Source organism: Papaver somniferum, chromosome 10 (assembly GCF_003573695.1).
Source record: "Papaver somniferum cultivar HN1 chromosome 10, ASM357369v1, whole genome shotgun sequence".
In the NCBI taxonomy this organism is placed as follows: domain Eukaryota; kingdom Viridiplantae; phylum Streptophyta; class Magnoliopsida; order Ranunculales; family Papaveraceae; genus Papaver; species Papaver somniferum.
Window position 1 is genome coordinate 100936916 of NC_039367.1, and position 24275 is coordinate 100961190.

Below are 24275 nucleotides of genomic sequence, written 5' to 3' on the forward strand. Positions count from 1 at the left end.
TCAATGATTGAAATGAGAGTTTAGATTATATAACCAATGATGGATATAAGCATTGTTGTGGAAACACATATATGTATAAGTCCTTATTCCTTGAACCGAAGTTTGCGAACTTTGTCGATCAAGAGAACCGGAACAAGAGCCGTGGACTAAGTCCGCGAGCTTAGTCCGCGAACCAAGTTCATCTTTACCAAGAAAGATTCCTTCATCACTTTTGGAATCAAATTTTCCTCTATGTTCTTTGTCCTTGAGTATATAACATTTGCTTCCGGAAACCCTTAAATAGCTTAGATTGGGTTTTCTTCCATACCATAATTCATAAGGGGTATTTAGAGTTTTTGACCTTAGATAAACTCTATTTATAAGATAACAAGATGTGAAAACAGCTTCACCCCAGAAGGTTAATGGTAAATTTTTATTGTGAAGCATTACTCTTGCCATTTCTTGAATATTTCTATTCTTTCTTTCAGTTATACCATTCGCCTGAGGTGTAATGGGAGCAGAAAATTGATGAGAAATCCCCAGTTGCTTACAGTATTCATATACTTTTGTATCCTTGAATTCTGTGCCACGATCGCTTCTTACTTTTTTAAGTTTGTGACCTTTTTCATTTTGGATTCTACTCACAATAATCTTGAATTCCTCAAGCATGTCATTTTTGTGCTTTAGGAAAGCAACCCATGTGAATCATGGGTAGTCATCTACCATTACTAAAGCATATTTCTTTCCTCCAACAGTTGCTTGTTGGATTGGACCATAAAAATCCATATGAATAAGATCGGGGGGATCACGAGTGGCTATGTCTCGAGAAAGTTTGTGTGAAATTTTTCCTTGCTTACCTTTTTGACAAGCACCACATAAACCTTCTACTTTAGTATTTATTTTGGGAACGCCTCTGACAAGTTCATGATTAATGAGCTTACCAAGCATTCGGTAGTTGATATGACCAAACCGTTCATGCCAAAAATGAGTTGATTCTACCTTGGTCAGGTTACAGTATAGATTAGACTGTATATCAAGAAGATAATAGATATTCATACTTCTTCGTCCTCTAAAAATTATTTTTCCATACTTATCTTCAATATCACAACCTCTCATATTGAAGATAACTTTATGACCTTTATCACAAATTTGACTTACTGAAAGAAGATTGGCTTTCATTCCTTTGACATAAACTACATCATGAATTTCAGGAATACCTGGAAGTTTGATAGTTCCCTTTTTTCTAATAAGACAGCTACTTCCATATCCAAAAGTCACATAGCCTCCCTTGTAGTCTTCTGTCTTTGTGAACCAAGAGAGATCACCTTTCATATGTATGTTACAACCACTGTCAAGAAACCACTGAAATGGAGAGGTAGTTTTGAGTGCAAAAGCTCTCAGACACTGCTCAAAAGGTTCTCTAGACCGTTTATCTTGGTCTTTTGATTCTGAGTTAGGATGTCTTGTTAAGTCCTTAAACAATCCCTTAACACGTTTAAACAGATTCTTTACACAAAAAATCTTCTGATTTAAACCATTCCATCCTTTTTGAAGAAAAACTTTGAATTGTTTCTTCTTATTTAGTTTCAAATGTCTCGATGCCAGAGTTGAATATTCATGAGACTTCCTTTCGTGAAGAACTTCTATATCCTTGACCAGTCGTCTATCAATCAAGATATTACTGATATCTTCAGTATAAGACCGGTTTTGTTCAACATTTTCTTCTAATATCTTGGCAAGTACCGAGTAATACTCTTTCGTATCTTCTAGATCACGTTGAAGAGTGTTTAAAATCTTTAAAAAGTTAACCGAATCACTAATGAGATTCAATTTTTATAGGTTGGATCGCACCAAACACAGATTGTTAGATCTTTTCGTGTTTTCCTGCTCCAATACCAACTAAAAAGACGAGGGTACCCAAATACACCACAATCTTTAAAATATCCACCTATAGTTACTCTTACCGAAAATAATTGTCTATGCACAAAGTCGAAACAATACGACAAATCGGTATTCACACTTTGTGTGTTCGTCCATGGATACGAGATCGAGACAATACAACAATCAAAGTGTGATTACTTGATAATAGGTCCGGACTTAACCAAACTCTATAGGATCACTATCAAGTAAAGCAGAGTTAACGTTTGTGTATTTTACTTCTAATTATAATAAACAATTATAATTGCGGAATAGAAAAGTAAAAGGCACAGCAAGATTTTGTTAACGAGGAAACCGCAAACGCAGAAAAACCCTGGGACCTAGTCCAGAATTGAATACTCTCAAAACTAAGCCGTTATACAAAATATAAACCAACTTCGTATAGTTGAGACCAAGCAACTAACCTTAGTTCACTTAGTTTCTTCAGTATCCCTGCACTTCCCATTCAATAAGTGCACGCACTGGAACAATTCCTTTGGATCGTATTCCAAACAGTAAAGGAACAAAAAATCTGTTTGGTAACAACTCTATTGATTCTTTCTAGATAAAGATATCTCAAGTCATATGCAAAGGATATATTTCGATTAAACTAATAAAATATTTTTCCTGGTTAGATCAATCCAATCTCTATTACCTAAGTAAAAAGATTCGGATTTGTAACAATCAAAATAGATCTTAAGAGTACTATTAGGTGTTACTGATCTCATGCAACTAATCAATCGAATAAATTCGATTCTAGTTGGATCTCAGACGATCAAGGTTTGTGCTACACAAAGATATGAGAAACCAATAAGAAATCTTCTTCGTCTTCAAATCTTCTTTAATCTTCAATTAAACCTGCACATCACCACTTGAATCTGTTGTGATCAATCATGCACAGAACGGAGCCTGCTAACAATGGATTATCATAAAATGTCTTTAGATCTACAAACAGTTCTAAAGATCCCGTCGACACTTCGATCTAGTTTGAGTGAATCTTATATCAGAAGAGATATTCTCGAGAATAAACAAACTAGGTGAAATCAAAGTTCAACAACCATTAGTCAATCAAATTAATCGAAAACTAATAAACTGCAATTATCTAGTTTCCCACCAACGGTAGTCGTAGAGCTTCTTGATCCCACATAAGTCTTTAAACGAGCGGTCGTAAGAGATTTCGCCTAATTAGGGTACTTTCCTCTCCGGATAGACGGCTCCACCAGAAACAACAAAAAGATGAAGTTTGCCTGGCTCTTAGGATAGTTTACTAGAAATGAAAACTTAGGTATTTATAGACCAAGGATGTTTGGACACCAAGGAATTTCCAAAACCGAAAGTATTCTCAAGATATACAATAAATGCCCATTTGGTTTTCATAATTCCAGGAAATGCTTTGTCCAATAATTTCCGAAATCTCTCAACAGAAAATCTCAAATTAGTAAATGCACATTACTAATTTTATTCTCTAGAGATATGTATCTAATTACTGGTAATTAAAGCATATAAAACTAACAACCTTAATTAAAAGATTGTTAATTTATTTCGGATCGGGATCTCCTTGAGTAATTAAAGAATAACTTCGACCAATAAATGATAAGAGTTATTGTTCGTGTTCGAAGTATGTTGACATCTTTTCTTTGTAAGTCCTCTTTAATATTTACAATCTTGGAATCGATTATATCACACTTCCAAATAAGTTTAGAATTGGTTCATATGTATTCCAAGATAACTATGTGATTGATCAAATATCAAATCACATTCATGGGTTCAATTGGTTCTACCAATCACTAGGATCGGTTATACCTTAATATGGAACACTTGTGATCGGTCACACAAGTTACCCGGTTACATCAGTTACCAGGATCGGTTACCATATACTCATGGTATTGCTTGTGATCGGTCACACCAGTCACTATGATCGGTTACACCAACTACTAAGACCGGTTACACCAATTACAAGGATCGATTACACAACTCTTTAGTGTTCGGTCACACGAATTACTAGGATCGGTCATGAAAAAGCGGGGGTCTAACAACACCACCCAATATTTCGCTTAGCAATCTGTATGGACTTACTCCAATATACTTTAATAGAGAATCAACTAGACAGTCAGACTCAATCTAGATTAAAGTATATCGAGGAGTTAATATCTCTCTCTTTTTTTGATTTACTCAAGCTAATAGAAATCAGCGAGTCTTTAATCAAACACAAGGAATAACTTGGATGGTACCAAAGACCAATATCCAAGGATCAATCAATATCAATCAACAACCAAAGGTCGGATTTCCAATTGAGTGATTCAGACGCACAACCTGTATTATTTCAATTGTAAAGATAAAACAATATAATGCGGAAATTGAAATAACACAAACACCAGAAATTTTGTTAACGAGGAAACCGCAAATGCAGAAAAACCTCGGGACCTAGTCCAGATTGAACACACACTGTATTAAGCCGCTACAGACACTAGCCTACTCCAAGCTAACTTCGGACTGGACTGTAGTTGAACCCCAATCAATCTTCCACTGATCCAAGGTAAAATTATGCTCTTACGCCTCTGATCCCAGCAGGATACTGTGCACTTGATTCCCTTAGCTGATCTCACCCACAACTAAGAGCTGCTACGATCCAAAATCGCAGGCTTTGACAATAAAAAAATCTGTCTCACACAGACAAGTCTATCAAAGGATCAATCTGTCTCCCACAGATAAACCCTAAAGGTTTTGTTCCGTCTTTTGATAATAACCAAGGTGAACAGGAACCAATTGATAATCCGGTCGTATATTCCCGAAGAACAACCTAGATTAATCAATCACCTCACAACAATCTTAATCGTATGGTAGCGAAATAAGATGTTGTGGAATCACAAATGATGAGACAAAGTGTTTGTGATTACTTTTTATATCTTTCCTATCAGAGATATCAATCTCAAGCCAATCAATCTAATTGTACTCGTACGATAGAATATGCAAGATCAGATCACACAACTACGATAAAAGTATTATCGGTATGGCTTCACAATCCCAATGAAGTATTTAAGTCGTTTAACTCGGTTTGAGAAAATAAAACCAGAGGTTAAAGGAGAATCGACTCCAGCACGCAAACTAGTATCACACATAAGGTGTGGGTATTAGTTTTGCACAATACTAGATGTCTCCTTCATATAGTCTTTCAAATCAGGGTTTTTCCTTGGTCACACAGCAAACAATATCCACCGTTAGATGAAAACCTTATTTAGATTCAAGCTAATATTTCTCAACCGTTAGATCGAAAACTTAGCTTGTTATACACACTTGACAATGCACGTTTCTAGGTTTGTTAACCGTACCCAAACGTATGCACTTGTTGGTTCAATAATAGTCAACCAAAAGGTTAGCCATATGAGCATCTCATATCAACCATGTTCTTCTTCACCATAACTAGTTCAAATGAACTAGTTAGAGAGTTGTTCAACTGCAAAGAAATCTTATGTACTACACAAGACACAATTGAAGCAAAGATGATTTGATTCACTCGAATCGGTTCATGAACTTTATAGCCACGGTTTGCATATTGCATTCCTTAGTCTTTATAAGTTTAAGTTCAGAAATCATTTTCAGATATATAACTTTTCTCAAGTTCGCAGACTAGGTTCGCGGACTTAAGTAACCGGTAGAGTTTACAAACTCCAGCAGAAAATCTCGGCAAATACTTTCCGCCGGTTCGCAGACTGGTTTCGCGGACTGGGTTCGCGGACTAGTCTAGTTTGTCAACTCTAGCAGAATTTCTCTGGATGAGAAGTTCGGAAGTTCGCGGACTTGGCTCACGCCATTTTCCGGTTTCTCTTGATCAACAAAGTTCGCAAACTTTGGTTCAAGGGATTGGACTTATACATAAATGTGTTTCCAGAACAATGCTTATGTCCATCTTTGATTATGTATTCTAAACTCTCATTTCAATCAATGAAACATTCTTAGAGGACGTTATGTAGTTGTTACACCATTTCTCGTCAAAGCAATTTTCAAAGTGATTGAAACATATCATGACTTTCGTCACTAGGTAAAGATAAACTTGATCAAAGCGAAACGCTTACCAACACATATTTCGAGATATAGATAGGCGAGGTATACTCGGATCGAAATACCAAATGTGTATAATCCAAGTATATATATATATAACATACGACTTCTTGTCTCAAAGAGTAGGAGATATAATAGATAGACTTTTGAGTGACAGATAAGTTCAAGTCTTCACATACTTTTTTGTCGAGAAGTTCCACAAGTTCCTTGAGTAGTTCTTCTTCTTGTATGATGAATCGCCATGAAGTCCTTGAGCTCAACTATAATTTCTATCCTAGTCCGAGATTTATCTATAATAGACGAGAAATCAGGACTTATAGTTTTGATCGCTAACATTGACAAACATGCTTGAGATAGCAACTCATGCGAGGTTGACCGAGCAATGCTCTAACAGGTCACACCAATTACAAAAATCGATCATACCATCTCAGGTGATTACTTAGGATCGGTTACACTAATTAATCAAAACTAGTCATACCAAATCATAAGTTAGGCATTGTGATTAGTTATACCAAGATACATAACAAGTTATGATCGGTTCTACCATCTCACACATATTGGTAGTCCAAAGATATGCAATGATTAACAATACCAATAAGCCTAGCGATTTCCCTTTCGATTTCCTTGAAACTAATGTAAAACATTGTTTCCTAGGATGAAATCTTCACCTTTACCCATACACATAATCACAATAACATTCATAAGATTATGTCGATGTCATATTTACGAAGTTCAAAAGATAAACGTTATACCTCATAGGCTAATCACTTAGTACTATGATCATATGATCATGTCTCACTACTAGAGTAAAGTATTCACTCACAGCTTCGCAGTTATGTTTTCAATATATCACGACTTTAAAGATGCGTTAGGAATGAAACAGTTCAAGTCAATATTAGTAACCTCAAGAGGAAGGATGATGTCGTCGTTGTAGCTCTTTACTTCTTCACGTTCTTCAGGTCTTCAAGTAATACTTGTATGTCTCATATTCCTAGACTTTTTAGTCTAACTTATACGAAGTTGTCTCTAGTACATAAACAAGCGACTCTTATATGAGTTTTTATTCACTAAAATATGACAACCAAACTTGACATGCCAATGTTTGGTGGGTTCAACCGAGCTATGCTCTAACATCTTCCTTGACGCTTTCCTTTAGGTTTTATTCACCTCCCTCTACTTATTCACTTGTATCTTTGTCATCATTGGCACTTGAATCAATTGTGTGAAGCCCCTTTGACATCAGGACTACATATCGTTTTTGTTTGTTCATTTCAGATACGTCATTTTGTAGGCTCTGCTTTAAAACTTCCTCAACTCTAGGATTCAATATTTCACCTTCCATTATATGTTTTTTCTCTTGCACATCAACTGTCTCTTCAATTGAAGTTTCTTTTTCCTCTTCTTTTGTTCGTTTAATTGGTATTTCTTATGCCTCATCTTGGATCTGATCCTCTGTTTGTGTATCATCTTTAATAGTCATGTCTGCCTCAGTTGACTCCCGATTCAGTTTTTATGATGATAGTACAAAAGTTTCCTGTAGCATATCTAATTCAATGACTGGCGGAATCATAACACTAGTTGCATCTGTCTGTAAAATTGGTTAAGCTATATGATCTCTATATTCAGGTACTAGGGGCATTTCTAACTTCACGTGTCATGTAGAACTTTATTTCATCTCTATCTCGATTTTATCTGTATTTTCTTTCTCAAGAATCTCGTTGCCTACTTTCTTGTTTAAGCTAGAGTTCTCACCAAGCTTCAAATCTTCAACATGTAAAGTCTCTAAGATAGTCTCATTAGCTTCAATTGGTACATGACTCGTCACCGAAGGAAGATCAGAAATGTTGATTAGCTTATAACCTTCTGGTTCAGCTTTATTGAAGCTCATGTTGTGATTTACAGAAGAAACATTAGTTTTTAATTCGTCATCAATGCTTTTATTTTTCTCTGCAATCTCTTTATCAATATGTTCGTCACAGATTTCTACACCAAAGGGTAGTCGATAAGCTTCTCGTTCCAGTCGCTCTGGATTTCCTCTTGAAAAGACCAGGGTACCTAAATACACCACAATCTTTTTATTTCAACCTATAAATCCTCTTACCGAAAGTGATCGTCTATGGACAGAGTCGAGACAATACAACAAATCGGTATTCACACTTTGTGTAATTGTCTATGGATACGAGATCGGGACAATACGACTACCAAAGTGTGATACTTGATAATAGGTTCGGACTTAACCAAGCTCTATAGGATCACTATCAAGTATATCAAAGTTAACGTTTGTGTAATTTACTTTAAATTATAGAAAAAAATATAATTGCGGAAAACATAGCAAGATTTTGTTAACGAGGAAACTGCAAATGCAGAAAAACCCCAGAACCTATTCCAGAATTGAATACTCTCAGAATTAAGCCGCTAAACAAAATCTACACCAACTTCGTATAGTTGAGACCAAGAAACTACCCCTAGTTCACTTAGTTTCCTCAGTATCCCTGAGCTTCCAACTTCGAAGGTCATGCACTGGTACAATTCCTTTGGATCGTATTCCAAACAGTAAAGAAACAACAAATCTGTTTGGTAATAACTCTATTGATTCTTTCAAGATAAATATATCTCAAGTCATACGCAAAGGCTCTTCCGTTTAATCTAATAAACTCCTTTTCCTGGTTAGATCAATCTATCCAATAACTACAAAACCGATTAAGTTTAGATTCGCAATCAATCAGTATAGATCTCAACGAGAAGCTATAAAGTGATGCCGATCTCACGCAACTAATCAATCGAATAAATCCGATTCTAGTTGGATCCCAACCGATAAAGGTTTGTGCACACACAAAGATATGAGAATGAATAAGAAATCTTCTTCGTCTTCAATGCTTCTTTAATCTTCAATAATAACCTGCATAACACCACTTGATTCTATTGTGATCAATCACACACAGAGGAGTCTGTTAATAATGGATTATCACAAGATGTCTTTAGATCTACAAACAGTTCTAAAGATCCCGTCGATACTTCGATCTAGTTTGAGTGAATCATATATCAAAAGAGAAGATTCTCAGTAATAGGTGCAATCAAAGTTTCAACAAACGTTAGTCAATCAAATCAATCGAAAACTAATAACACTGCAATTATCTAGTTTCCCACCAACGGTACTCGTAGAGCTTCTTGATCCCACAGAAGTCTTTAAACGAGCAGTCATAAGAGATTTCACCTAATTAGGATACTTTCCTCTCCGAATAGACGGTTCCACCAGAAACAACAAGAAATGAAGTTTGTCTAGCTCTTACGATAGTTTTTTAGAAATGCAAACTTAGGTATTTATATACCAAGGATGTTTGGACACCAAGGAATTTATAAAACCGAAAATATTCTCAAGATTTGCAATGAATGGCAAAATTCGGTTTTCCTGATTCCAATAAATGCTTGTCCAAAATTTCAGAAATCTCTCATTAGAAAATCTCCAATTAGTAAATGCACATTACTAATTTTTATTCTCTAGAAATATGCATTTAATTGCTGGAAATTAAAGCATATAAAACCAAAAACCTTAACTAAAATATTCTCAATTTATTTCGGCACAAGATCTCCTTGAGTACTAAGGAATATCTTTGAACAATAAATGATAAGAATTAATGTACGTGTTCAAAGTATGTTGACATCTTTTCATTGTACATCCTTATTCATATTTACATGGATTTACATTCTTGGAATCGGTTATACCACACATCCAAACAAGTTTAGAATTGGTTGACCAGTATTCCAAGATAACTATATGATTGATCAGGTAAAATCACATACATGGGTTCAATCGGTTCTACCAGGATCGGTTATAACTCAATATGGAAATACTTCGGTCACACAAGTTACCAGGACCGGTTACCTTATTTCCATGGTATTGCTTGTGATCGGTCACACCAGTTACCAGGATCGGTTACACCAATTACCAATTGATTAAACTATGCACAACCTGTAATATTTCAATTATATAGAAAATATAATGTGGAAAAGAAATAATACAGACACCAGAAGTTTTGTAAATGAGGAAACCGCAAATGCAGAAAAACCCCGGGACCTAGTCCAAATTTGAACACCACACTATATTAAGCCGCTATAGACTCTAGTCTACTACAAGTTAACTTCGGACTGGAATGCAGTTGAGTCCTAGCCAATCTCACACTGATTAAGGTATAGTCACGTTCCTTACGCCTCTGAATCCCAGCAGGACTCTACGCACTTATTTCCCTTATTTGTTATCACCCACAACTAAGAGTTGCTACGACCCAAAGTCGAAGACTTGATAAACAAATCTGTTTCCCGCGGAAAAGTATATTCTGATAGATAAATATGTCTCCCACAGAAATACCTACGAAGTTTGATCCGTCTTTTGATAAATCAAGGTGAACAAGAACCAATCGATAATCCGGTCTTATATTCCCGAAAAACAGCCTAGAAATATCAATTACCTTACAATAACTTAACTATATGGTAGTAGAACAATTTATTGTGGAATCACAAAGAATGAGACGAAGAGCTTTGTGATTACTTTTTATATCTTACCTATTGGATATAAATCTCGAGAAAAATCTTAAAGAAGATAATACTCAATATGATAGAACAAGTAAGATCAAAACACACAACTACAGAGAAAATAGTTGGGTCTGGCTTCAGAATCCCAATGAAGTCTTTAAGTCGTTAACTATAATGGTTTTAGGAAAAACCTAGGTTAAAGGAGAATCGACTCTAGTCGCAACTAGTATCACACAGGAGGTGTGGGTATTATGTTTCCTAGTTGCTAGAGTTCTCCCTTATATAGTCTTCATATCAGGGTTTGATAACTTTGGAACAAAGCAATCAATATTCACCGTTAGATGAAAACCTGATTTAAGATTCAAGCTAATATCTTTCCACCGTTTGATGGTCTTAGCTTGTTACACACAAATGAAAATATACCTTCATTTATATATGGGTAGCTGTACCTTAACGTGTATATTGAGTTGGCTCAATAACAATTAAGCGAAGTTAGCCATATGAAAACTTTTGTATTAACCATGTTCATCTTAACACTTCTTGATCAAATAATAATCAAATGAATCTAATTGTATTACTCATAGAGTTGTTCAATTGTTTATATTCTCATAGAAGTATATAAGACATAATTGAAGCAAAATTGGATTGATTCAAATGAATCAGTTCATGAACATTTTAGCCACGGTTTGAAAAGATTGCATTCCTTAATATATATATAAATGTATTTGTTCATGAGTATGAAATCATGCTTAACCGATTTTAGAACTTAACCACATAAATTTGCAAATGGGTACGCAAACTTAAGTTCCGGACTTAATACTTTCCGACAGTTTGCAAACGGTTACGCATACTGTCGTTACGGATCGAATTCATGTGAAACATTTTGCAACAGGTACACAAACTTAGTTCCCGGACTTTCACAGTTAAAACCATTCGCATACGGGTATGCATACTTGGTTCCCGAACCTGAATCATTCTTACAACAGTTTCCATACGGGTATGCATACTGTGCTATATCTAGACAATGATTAATTGTTCTAAACTCCCATTTAAATCATTGAAACATTCTTAGAATACGAAAATAGCTGTCTTACACAAACTATTAGCTTCAAAGCAATTTTCAAGTGATCGAATGATCAATACGAAACATTCCGAGTCTACATCAAATGACTGTCTCACACAAATCATGTAAGATGTTACCAGGCGATTTTCACATGATCATCTTTTGATTTTCGTCAAGAATATAAGATGAACTTGGTTAAAGCGAAAGCTTACAAGCACATATTTCGAGAAATATGTATGCGAGTTAAACTCAGCTCGAAATATCAAATGTGTATAATCGAAGTCTATCTATACGAATTTTGTCTCAAATAGGAGATAGAGTAGATAGACTTTTGATTGATAAATGAGTTCAACTCTCCACATACCTTTTGTTGATGAAGTTCCACAAGCTCCCTTAAGTAGTTCTTCGTTTTCAATCGATGAACGCCGTGAAGTCTAAAGCTCAACTACACATTCTATCCTAATCCAAGACATATCTATAAATAGACTAGAAATCAAGACTTATAGTTTTGACAACTAAACTTGACAAACAAGCTTGAGATAACAACACTTGCGAGTTCGACCGAGCAGTGCTCTAACACTATTCTAACAAAGGAACTAGGGTATACTTCTTTTTTTTGATACGAAAAATAATTCATTTCTTAAGATGGAGAAAGGTTCATGTCTCTTATCAAGAGACTACAGATATCTTCAGAGAAATTATTTAAAAGACTAATATTTGTGGTTGTTTCTCTGACAGTTCTTGAAACTGCATCAGCCACTCTATTGTCAACTCTGCTAACATAAGAAAAACTACAAGAAATAAAACTTGAACTTAAATGTTTAATGTGTTTCAGTAGGTTCCTATTCTCCCATTGAATTAGGAGGACATTATCAGTAATCGATTGGACCACTAGCTTTGCATCAGCTTCGATTTGAATATGCATGAGCTGTTTTTCCCGAGCCCATAGTAATGCTTCCCGAATAGCTATGCATTCTCCAGTATCTGCGCTTAACACTCCATCTGAGTAGTTTCCTCTGACCCCTTCACAGCTACCTGCATGATTTCGCAAAACGATGCACGTACCAAGAGTATTAGTGTTTTCATCATATGAGGCATCTATATTAAATTTTAAAACATCATGTGATGGTGGTTTCCAGTGAGATGTTACAGCAGGAAGAATGATGTTTTGGTTTACTGATGATGTATGCAGATGAGAATTCAAGTGATAATGGATTTTATGCATGCTAGTATAAGGATTTAGATTAACTCCCTGAAAAACTTTTTCGCATATGTCCTTCCATAAGATCCATGCAGTGATCATTAAGGTTGTCAAATCACTTTCATCTCCATTAATATTTGTGAACCAGCTTTCAACCCAGATTGAAATGTTATCATAATTCCTTTGCACTTCATTTATATCCACATTCATTAAAACCCAAACAGCTCTAGCGTGTCTGCACTGAAAGAGAATATGCTCCATTGTTTCTTCACCTTGGCCACAGATTGCACATTGAGTTTCAATATTAGGATCAAAACGATCCAATATACTTCTTGTATAATGTGATTCATGAATGCATCTCCAAGAAAATATATTTATTCTGTGTGTAGTATTAGTTTTCCAGAGCCTTTTCCAAGTGTGATTGTGAATCACTCTTCCATTGATTGTAACCTCTGAAGAATTCATGGTGAGCTTTTTGTAAGTGCGTTTAACTGAAAATTTGCCATCTCTTGAAGGCATCCACATCATATTGTCTTCTTTAGAGATATCCAAGAAAATACCATGTATTTTTTGTGAGGTGTTAACATCAAAAAGTTGATCCAAGAGCACAATATTCCAGCTATTTGAGTTAGGAAGAATCAGTTCTTCAATATCCTGGAAGAATATATGAAGTTCATTAATAGGTTGTGGAGGAGTATTGATACCTGGTATCCTCCTATCCAACCAAATTTTGGTTTTCTTCCCATTTTTTACTTCCATAAAATAATTTTGTTGAACAATCTCCAAAACTTTTGTCATACCATTCCAAGTATATGAACAATTTTCTGCTTTGATAACTTGATGAAGAATGTTGCCATGCTTGAAGTATTTACTGCTCATAATCCTTGTCCAAAGAGCTCCTGATTCAGTACACATTCTCCAGGCCAATTTTGTTAACAATGCTAAATTAAGCTTCTCTAGATCTCTGAAAGACAATCCTCCAAAGTCTTTAGATTTGCATACCTTTTGCCAACCAATTGGGTTGTGACCTCTGTTAGAATTATGGCCCCAGAAAAATGTCCTCAGAATAGTTGCGAGCTTATTTATCAAGTTATTGGGAAGCTTAAAAGTACCCATTTGATAAACTGGTAAATAATTGATAAAATGTTTGATCATGGTGGCTCTGCCATCTTGTGTAAGAGAAGAAGAAGACCATATAAAGTATCTGCTTGAGAAATTTTCTTCAATAGCTTTAAATGCCTCATGTTTAGAGTGTCCTAATAATAAAGGAGAACCAATATACCTCTCTTTTGAATTCATGGTTTTAACACCTAGAATTTGGGTAAGAGATGCAACAACTTCTGGTTTTGTGTGCTTGCTGAAATGCACTGATGATTTCTCAAAATTAACCATCTGACCTGACTGTGTATTGAAATTTTGAAGTAAATCAAGTAAATTGTTGACTGGGGAAAGATTTTCTTGAGTGAAATTCAAGCAGTCATCTGTAAAGAGCAAATGATTGATGGCTGGAGAAGTAGCAGCCACTTTGATACCTTGTATGGACTTATCTTGTTGAGCAGCAACAAGATGTCTTGAGAGAAATTCCATAGAGAGGATGAAAAGATAGGGTGATAGTGGATCACCTTGTCTGATTCCCCTTGTTGGTGTGAAATCTTCACATGTAGATCCATTTAACATAACTGACAATGATGTAGTACTTATGCACTGCTGAATGAGATCACAAAACTCCTTATTGAAACCAAAGTAATCCAACACTTTTAGAAGAAAATTTCATTCCAGCCTATCAAAGGATTTAGACATATCTAGTTTGAGAACTAGCCAACCAATTTGTCCTATTTTATTCTTCATGGAGTGAATCTCTTGTGAAATGACAGTGTTGTCACTTATTAACCTTCCAGAAACATAAGCTGCTTGATAAGGTGAGATTATTTTCTCCATGAGTGGTTTAAGTCTGTTGACAATAATTTTAGAAATAATCTTATATGAGGTGTTGCATAGACCAATTGGTATATAATCAGCTGCACAAATAGCTTTCTTCTTTTTTCGAATGAGAGATATGTAAGTTTTGTTGATTTCTTTCACCATGTACTTAGACTCAAGGAATCTAGTAACCATATGACTTACATCACTGCCAATAATATGCCATTGACTCTTGTAGAAACCTGCTTGAAACCCTTCAGGCCCTGGAGCATTCCAGTTCTCCATACTTTTGAGGGTATCATGAATTTCTTGAGAGGAAGGAATACTAGTCAAGAGTGCATTTTCTTCTGCAGTAACAATGGATTGAATGACTTGAAAAAGACCTTCATCTGGAGTAGTTTGGATGGAAGTACTTATGCTCTTGAAATGAGAAGTAAGGTGTTGAGAAATATCTTCTCTTGTGAATAACCAATTACCAGAATGATCTTGTAAAGCATCAATATTATTTCTGATTTTTCTTTTGTTCACTTTAGAGTGGAAGTATTTGTTGTTGTTGTCCATGTCTTTCATAAAATGATCTCTAGACTTTTGTTGGTAGAATTCACTCTTTGTTTTGTGCCATTTGTTAATATCCTTGTTGATGCTGAGTATCTTGTTGTGAGTGTCATCAGTTGGTGGAAGAGATTGAATTACTTCTAATTCCTTTTGTAACTCATCAACCTTTTGACTAATATTACCAAAGTGATGTTTGTTCCACAGAGAAAGTCTCTTCCTAGATGACTGAAACTTCTTTACCAGTTGAAATCCAGGTGAACCATTAATATCAATATCACGGGCTTCTTCAATGACAGAAGAACAAGTAGCATCTTCTAACCAAGTTAAGAAGAATTTAAAAGGCTTCCAACAAACATTATCATGAGAATTAGTAAGAAGCAAAATAGGACTATGAATACACCATATCCGGAATGTAGTCATGTACCACCAAGAGTCTTTTGTTGATATTCCAGGTTCGTTCATTAATAAAAGTGTTCAAAAGATCCCAGTTACTAAACTTGAAGATGAAAGTGTTTGGATCAATCTCCACGATTTTGACATCTTCTTCTGTCATAAAAGGCCACGTGAAATGAATAAATTTGAGCACCATATCATGACTCATCCTTCCTTCAATAATAAACCTTCCAATGGCGCTTGCTTCCCAATTGGTTTCTTCCACAGTTTTTCCATCATCAGGCTGAGCAATGATTACTTCCTTAGTGTCACCTAGCTCCAAAGTTGCTTTTTTGAATTTGCTAACCAAGTCACCTACTTGAGATGATCCTTCTTCTTCCATGATAAGATTGCTGCACTTTTTAGGGTTGATGCAGTTTTTAGGGTTTTGGCAAGTCTTAATACTGAGGATGAGGAAGTATTTTGGGTAAGGGTTATGAATGCGGATGATATTGTTACCATTCACCGAGATATACTCATTTAAGGTATGACCATTGAAAAAGAAGTTAATAAGGTAACTACAACTGGAGATGGTTAGACTAGTTGCTAACGTAAGCCTGAAATTGTGGAGGACAAAGTAAATGGGATTTTTGAATTTTTTTGAATTTTCTGGTGAGCGGGATGTTTGACTAGGGACTGAGTCAGTACAACATTGGATCTTCTTCAACCAAACATCATTGAATCTATCACAGATTTTCCATTTCATCAAAAGATTGAATAAAACAAGCTCGGCAAACGCCATGAACACAACAATATAAGTGGAAAACGCCATTAGGGGAACAACAAACTGTAAACACGTCTTAGGAAAGTACAAGGAGATTAGTGTGACATAATGCAATTTAAACAAAAAGAAAAATTAAAAGTAAAGGAAAGAAACTAAGATTGTAAATGTAAAGACTGATTAAATGAAAGTAAAAATCATGAAGAAGATGAGAATTATCATTAAACAATCGATGAATGTTTAAAACATACGAAATTTAAGATTGAAATCAAAGAAGATACTAACTGAGTTGGGTGTGCAATGTCGCCCGATTCATAGGAGAGAGGTTGACAAAGGGAGAGTTCACAGAGATAATGAACTAGGGTATACTTAGAAACTGTCAGTGGTTCGAACTTAGGTTTCCATTCATTACTAGTGTCTATCAAAAGGGCTTAATCTAACAAAGCATTCACCTCATTAATCACATTATCATCATATAATTTTCTAATATTTAATTTCGTATATTTTTCTCGCTGATGCAATTTGATGGTGCATGCTTGGATTCATTCTTTTGATGCACTATGCTTAGAGTATACCAGTGATATTTGCGACTCTATGCGTCTAGTAGGTGATGTCAATAGAAGGAAGGATAAACATATATTCATAATTATGTTTCATTTCAGTAATTGAATAGAAGTAGTGGTGGATACCATAAAACTCTGGCTACCGACTCTCACATTCTTGGTTACGTCTTTATTATTTATTATTTCATTTTGTTTCGAATTTCTGAAAACTCTCAAAAACATTATAATGTTGATTTGTTATATTCTTGATATTAGTTAGTAGTAATATTTCACACTCCTCGTGGGAACGACCTGTACTTGCCATTGTCTACTAGTTAGACGATGTGCATTTGCAATATTTTATTATAAGTTTCTGAACCTACCAAATTTTTGGCGTCGTTGTCGGGCACCGCCCCTTCTGTGTTCTTCTCCGTTCGTATTTATCTCCTTGCTGTTGGAGAGGTCCAACCATTCAGTCCTAACAAAATTGCCAGGCCAAGTCCAAACACCGAGATCCAGACTTCTTCCTAAATTCGACCAGCACCTAACTCTATTTTCTTTCTATCTAACCCATTTCCCAACTCTTGTTGCTGTGTTTATTTCTCAAACGAGAAATGCCATTCAAAACCTCATACCGGAAGATATGAGATCCCCCATTGTTGTTGCTGCTAACTGCCGAAAGAAGTGATCTGATTCCGTGTTTCCTCGGTCACCAAAACTACCACAAACCCACTACAGCACCAGTTTCCGTTTACTGAATATTTTCTTCCTCCAACGTTTGTACAAGCTCCAGAAAATCCTCCCAGATTCACTGCATTCGGAACAAGAACCCAGCTGTCCATCTATATCTCAGTCACGGCACCTATCAACACTTTATCTGCCTGTTCTTCAATGCAAATGCCAGCAACCATCCATCCATTCTCATTCTTTTTAATTATTTCATAGCCGATATACAAGAGTTGCACTATGAACTAATTACTAATCACACAGTCAAATAAACCTATCTGACTCGAACAAGCAGCCGCAGTTTCGTCAATCTTCATTAATCATCAAAACCCAATCGTCACCTTCACAGCATAAACAAATCTAGACAACTTCTATTTTTCCCCAATGCTACCGCTACATCCAAGATTCGACTCAAATCAACCCATATTCAAACCTAAATTTGCACCACTAGCTCCGTTTTACAATTCAGGTCAAGTATGACCCCAGACTCCATCTAGCCCTCAATATTTAAGTCTCTCCAGGTTAGAGTCTCTCTTGATTCTGACACAGTCAATTGCTATTCCAACTATTGAACATGCAATGCCATTCATAAAACAGATCCATTGTAGCTACTAAGAATACCACCGTCGCCTAGCTTTTGCTGCTGACTAATTATCGAGATAAAAGCTTCGGAGAACAAATTCGACACGAGCCCAATTAATCAAAATTTTCTTCTCTCAACAACAGCTGTTGGAATATCCCAAAAAAACTCAAACTACGGCTTTTCTTCTTCTTCATCATCAACTCCTTCTACAAATCTTCAATTGCATATCAATTTTTTAGTAGATTTTTGTGTGTTGCCTAGATTTACTCTAATATTAATTAGGGTAAATTTGGGTAACATTTAAATATTAATTAGTCACTTATTTTTAATATTAATTAGTCACTTATTTTGATGCAGTTAAGAAGCATATTCCTGTCCAATTTATCTTGTCTGCAAGAGATTTCATTCTGTGGCAATGCAGTCAGATCAAACATGCTCAAGACTACCTCTTAGATGTCCCTATCAATGGATTGAATCAGTGCCTTGGCCCCAGACAGTTTAGAGCAGTTGTTTGTTATCGCCTCGGCATCCCTTTGTTTATTGAAGATGGTTTGTGCTCTTGTTGTAATAGATCTATGGATATTTTTGGAGACCATGCATTACATTGTGCTAATGACGTGGGGTTGAAGTTTCGTCATGATTTAGTTCGGGATGTTATTGCGAGTATTTGCTACAAAGCTGGTGTTCCTGCACGCAAAGAGGTCTCTTTGGGTTTTTCTTCAGAATCTGGCAAGGATTTACGCCCAGCGGATATCCTTGTTCTCAACTGGGAAAACGTCCAAGATGTTTGCATGGATGTCACAGGTGTTTCACCTTTTACTGGTGATGGAGTCCGTTCTTTCATTCCGGGGCAGGCTATTTCTAAAGCAATTGCGCGCAAACGTTCTAAATATTTGAGTGAATGTGATTCGCATGGTTATGGTTTGGGAGTTTTGGCGTTCACCACCTTAGGGGAACTCAATGAAGACATTGTTTGCTTTTTCAAGCGTTTGAAGAACTGTGTAGTTAGTCATGATGCTGGTAGTGGTCTAGGTAGTTTTATTTTCCATAGATTGGGTGTTGCTATTCAAAAAGGGGTTGGCGCCCAGCTTGTTGCTCGGATGCCAACTAAGAACGTTGTTACAATATTTAAATTAGGTTTTTATGTTTTCAATAAAACTTGTCATTGTTTTACAGGGATCTTAAAGTCAGGTTTTGTATATATTCTCCTGATCTCTTCTACTGGCTGACTATTGTCATTATGAAGAATATAATAACCTTAACGGCACTTTGTTAACATGTGATGGTATGCTCATGTATATTGTCGACGACGATTTCCTCCGGCGTGACGTAGGTCTCTGCAATTCGATACAAGATCCACGACTACCGGTTCTAATCATGATTATGATGTTATGTGCTTATTACTCCTTGCTATGGGAGCATCAAGATTTGAAGAAGTTATCCAAATGATTGGAAAGAGTTCCAAAAATCATCCCTCAAAAAACATTTGTTTTCTATTTGAATATGTACTCAATACTTTTAATGTGTGTCAGATCTTCTGTACTAGAGGCTCCCATTAAATGTATTTTTTACTATTCTTTGTTGATGGTGTATGAATTTCTATCGCTTATTGACATTTTATTAATTGAATTACTCTAGGGGTCTAGAAATCACAAAAGAAATCAGTTTCTTTTCTTTTGTACATGGACCGCACGTGAGAAAGCATCCAAAACATGATTTCATTGTTGTTTTTTTTTAGTTGCTAAGTCCAATAGTTTATTAGTAGGAAATACCAATAGGAAATAATATATTAGAGAGTTTTGGTCCTACAAATTATGGTTTGGTCTTAGGGTTTTGTCCACCCACACGGAATATTCTTTTTATGTTACTAAAATACCCCTGCACATGTTAAATTTATGGTTTGGTCCTAAATTTTCTTATTTGGTCTTTTCACCGACGTATATAACCAGGAAAAAACAAGAATCAGTTTCCGTTTTATTTTCTCTCTCCTACTCCGATCTGTGGGTTTTTTTTCTCTTGCTGCAGAAATTATTTTCTAGGGTTTACGAAATCTTCCTCGATTTTCTTTTTGATACCAAGATTGATTCGATTTATAGTAGATTAACTTGGTTATGAAGAGTGATTTGATTATGGAGTTTGATTTGGAATTACAGATCTTTTGAAGATTCGAGGCTTTTGAAGATTGATTCGATTGGAGTTGATTTTTGGGAATTACAGATTCGGAGATTGGAGTTTTTCTGGAGTTGATATGAATTCTTCTTGTTTCTGGTGAGTTTTCACGCTAATCCTTTCTCTGGTTTTATTTTTATGTGAAGTAATTTTATAGATCAGCTAAGTATTTTGTTGATTAGTTTTTTTTTGGAATTTTAAGAGTAATGAATGAAGTCATTCTGTTAAGGCTTCATTTGTTAGAATGAACTCTTTATTTTGTTAAGGAAGAAGTAGTGTCGCTGCTTGTTTATGTGTTAGGATGTTAAGGAATGAAGTCATTCTGTTGTCACGGCTTCATTCCAAGAACGAACTCTTATTTGTCAAGGAAGAAGTATTGTTGCTGCTTTGTTTATCTGTTAGGATGTTAATGAATGAAGTCATTTTGTTAAGGCTTCATTTGTTAGAATGAACTCTTTATTTTGTTAAGGAAGAAGCTACTAGTGATATTCTGTTACGGCTTCATTCCAAGAATGAAGTTTTTTTTTGTCAAGGAAGAAGTATTGTTGCTGCTTTTGTTTTATCCATTAGGATGTTAATGGATGAAGTCATTCTGTTAAGGCTTCATTTTTTAGAATGAACTCTTTATTTTGTTAAGGAAGAAGTAATGTTGCTGCTTGTTTATCTGTTAGAATGTTATTGAATGAAGCTATCTTGTTTCAGCTTCATTCCAAGAATGAATTGTTTCTTTAAGAATGAACTATTTTTTTTGTGTGTTCATTTTTTAGGTTCAGTATGGCCCTCTCCAGTTGTTAAGCAATTGTGTATTACAAAGGGGATGGTATTCCATTGGAAGTTTCTTTAGATATGACGATGCATGATCTGAAAATATATGTTTGTGGTTATTGGAGAAACTTGAATCCTTGGAGCATAAGATTTAGTCATGGCGAAGGTTGTAATAAAGCTGTCATCAATTGTGATTATTCTCTTCAAGGTCTAATTGTTGTTTCTTGTTTAAAGCATTTGTCACATTTTGATTTGTTCTTTGAGGAGACTTCTAATGGTGGTGCTTCTAGCTCTTCATCTGGTATTTCCACGCAGTCGCTCAGTAACAACAAATCATGTAGTGGGTTCACTGAGACTTCAAAGATTAAGTATCTGACGGAAGGTCATGAGGAATTAAAACCTATTTTATATGACAGTTGGGAGGATACTTTTAAAGGTGTTGGTCAATTTTTTCATGGTGGTGTTGATGAGGTTCGCTTAGCTGTCAACAAATATTGCAGCAAGTCTGGTTACACAGTTGCAAAGGTTAAGAATGATGGACTTAGGTACACAGTCAAGTGTGGTAGGGATGCAGAGTGTCCTTGGTATATTCACACTATTCCAATCGATACCGCTAAAAGTGTCTTTGCTATCAAGGAATTCAATGGGAATCATACATGTGGTGGTTCTTATAAGTTGAAGGATCCCCCTGCGAAGAAGAAATTGATTAAACATCTCCTCAAGGATCAAATACAGTCAAATCCATCAATAAATCCTAATGATATGGTTGCTCAGGTGAAGAGTTGTTATAGTATTAACATAAAATACCATCATGCTTATAAAGGAAAGGAAGCATCGAAGGCAGAGATATACGGTGATGATGTAAAAAGTTATACAGATCTTGTCGGGTATGTTGAAGCAATAAAGGCTGGCATTCCTGGAAGCTATATTAAGTTTGAATATAATAAAGAGACTAAACGGTTTGAGAGGCTTTTCATATGTTTTGCTGCATGTATCGAAGGATACAGGTTTATTCGCCCTATGCTTTACTGTGATCCGATATTTCTCACTGGGAGATTCAAGGGAACATTGATAGCTGCCACTGGCATGAATGGGAACCAAGGTAAATTTTCTTTCTTTTCTGTATAACTCATATTAGTTTGTTGTTTGATTTTAAGAGCAATGTGAATGAATATCATTTCTCTGTTAAGGCTTTTCAATGTTTCAACTTGTACATGAAATGTCAGAGTTCACCCCTCAGAATGAACTCCAACTTCTATATTGTAGCCAGAGTTCATCCATGAGAATGAACTCCAACCTCTGCATGAAAAGTTAGAGTTCACCCCTCAGAATGAACTCCTTTTTTGTTAAAGAAGAAGTATTCCTGTCTGTTACTTTGTTATTTTTTTAATAAGAAGGTCTTCATTTTAAGAATGAACCTTTATTTTTTGTTAAGTTTTTTAGCTCTTCATAAGTGGGAATAAACTCCTGCTGCTTGTTTGTCCTTTACTTTGTTAAGGTCTTCATTTTAAGAAGCATTCATGTTGCTTGTTTATCTGTTACTTTGCTATTTTGTTAAGAAGGTCTTAACGAACTGATATTTTTTCTCAATGAACCTTTATTTTTTTGTATGCATTGATTTTTTAACGAACTGATAGTTTTTCTCAATGAACTGACACTTTTAGTTCTTTTTGTTTTCTTTCATTCTGTAGGTTTTTATTCTTTTGTGTTTGCTTTAGTTCTTTCAGAATACATTGAAGGTTGGGAGTGGTTCATGGAAAACTTGCAGCATTGTGTCGACTCTCGTCCTATTACCTTTATCACTGATCGTCATGAAGGGCTGAACAAAGTATTCGTAAGTTTTTTCCTAACTCTTATCATAGTTAATGTTTTTATCATTTGAAGAATAGCCTTTGTATCAAGAAAGGACATGAGAAGTATAAACAAGTTACGGATTTGTTCCATAAAGCATCATAATGTTACAGCGTTGCCAAATATGAGTTTTATTTGAATGAGATGTGCATCATAGGATGTGGTTGGGTTTCCACGTACATCAGAAATATCGATCCCAAGCACTGGGCAAATTCTTTCTTCGTAGGATGTAGGTATAGGACACACTCATCAAGTAATGCAAAACCATTCAATAAATGGATTCATCATGAAAGGGATTTGCCTCCAGCTTCTCTTGTTGATGAGCTCAAGGTAAAGATTATGAGGATGAGTTCAGAAAAGCGTGAGCTTGGTAGAACTTATCTAGATAGTTTGACTCCCATCTATAAATCTTTACTCAAGTCACATGTCGATATATGTCTTTCATGGAATGTTACCGAGTCAGGTAATGATATATATGAGGTTCACTCTCCCAGCTCTCATGATGTTGATCTGATGCAGATGACGTGTACTTGCCAGAGATGGAAAGTGTTTGGCTTCCCTTGTGCACACGCCACTGCTGCTATTACTATGAAGGGTTCTGAGATTTTGAAGTATATTCAACCTTACTTTGGTTCAAATCATTTTCTCAATTCTTATGCTCCTGCAATTCGACCCATTCCCAACTACGACAGGCTTGAAGTGTATGAACCTGAAGAGAGAGTGCTTCCTGGTATTCCAAGGCCACCTCCAGGAAGACCACCAAAGAAGCGTATTCGCAGTGCCTATGAGAAGGAGAGGAGGCCTATGAAGTGCTCAAATTGGAAGAAGATTGGGAACCACGACAAATCTACCTGTCGTGTATTAATGCTGGAGTAGCATGCCTGAACTTCTTTTTTTAGCTTATGTTTTTTTATGGTTTCTGAACTGCTATTACTTTTGATTATGAACTGGTGGTAGTTTTTTTTCCTAAACTTTTGATATGCACTTCATTTTCTGGAATGAACTTCATTGTTTTTCTATTCCTTTTGATTATGAACTGGTGGTAGTTTTTTTATGGTTTCTGAATTGCTATTACTTTTGATTATGAACTGGTAGTAGTTTTTTTTTTCTTAAACTTTTTGTGGTTATTATTTATATATTCAAGAGCTTTTTGATATGCACTTCATTTTCTGGAATGAACTTCATTTTTGGATTGAATTCAATTTTTTCTTAGTAGTACCGGAATGAACCCACTTCATTTCTGCAATGAACTTCATTACTGG

General features: G+C 35.5%; 1 protein-coding gene across 1 annotated transcript; it reads left to right on the top strand.

Annotated features, from left to right (window-relative positions):
- Nucleotides 1-23157: 23157 nt before the first annotated feature.
- LOC113316022 lies at nucleotides 23158-23889 on the top strand. The gene has a single exon (XM_026564256.1). It carries the CDS (start codon nucleotides 23158-23160, stop codon nucleotides 23887-23889), a length of 732 nt encoding a protein of 243 aa, XP_026420041.1.
- Nucleotides 23890-24275: the final 386 nt, after the last annotated feature.

What these genes read in the sequence shown, in the direction of transcription:
- LOC113316022 (XM_026564256.1), top strand. Translation starts at nt 23,158, where the DNA reads ATGTGCATCATAGGATGTGGTTGGGTTTCCACGTACATCAGAAATATC.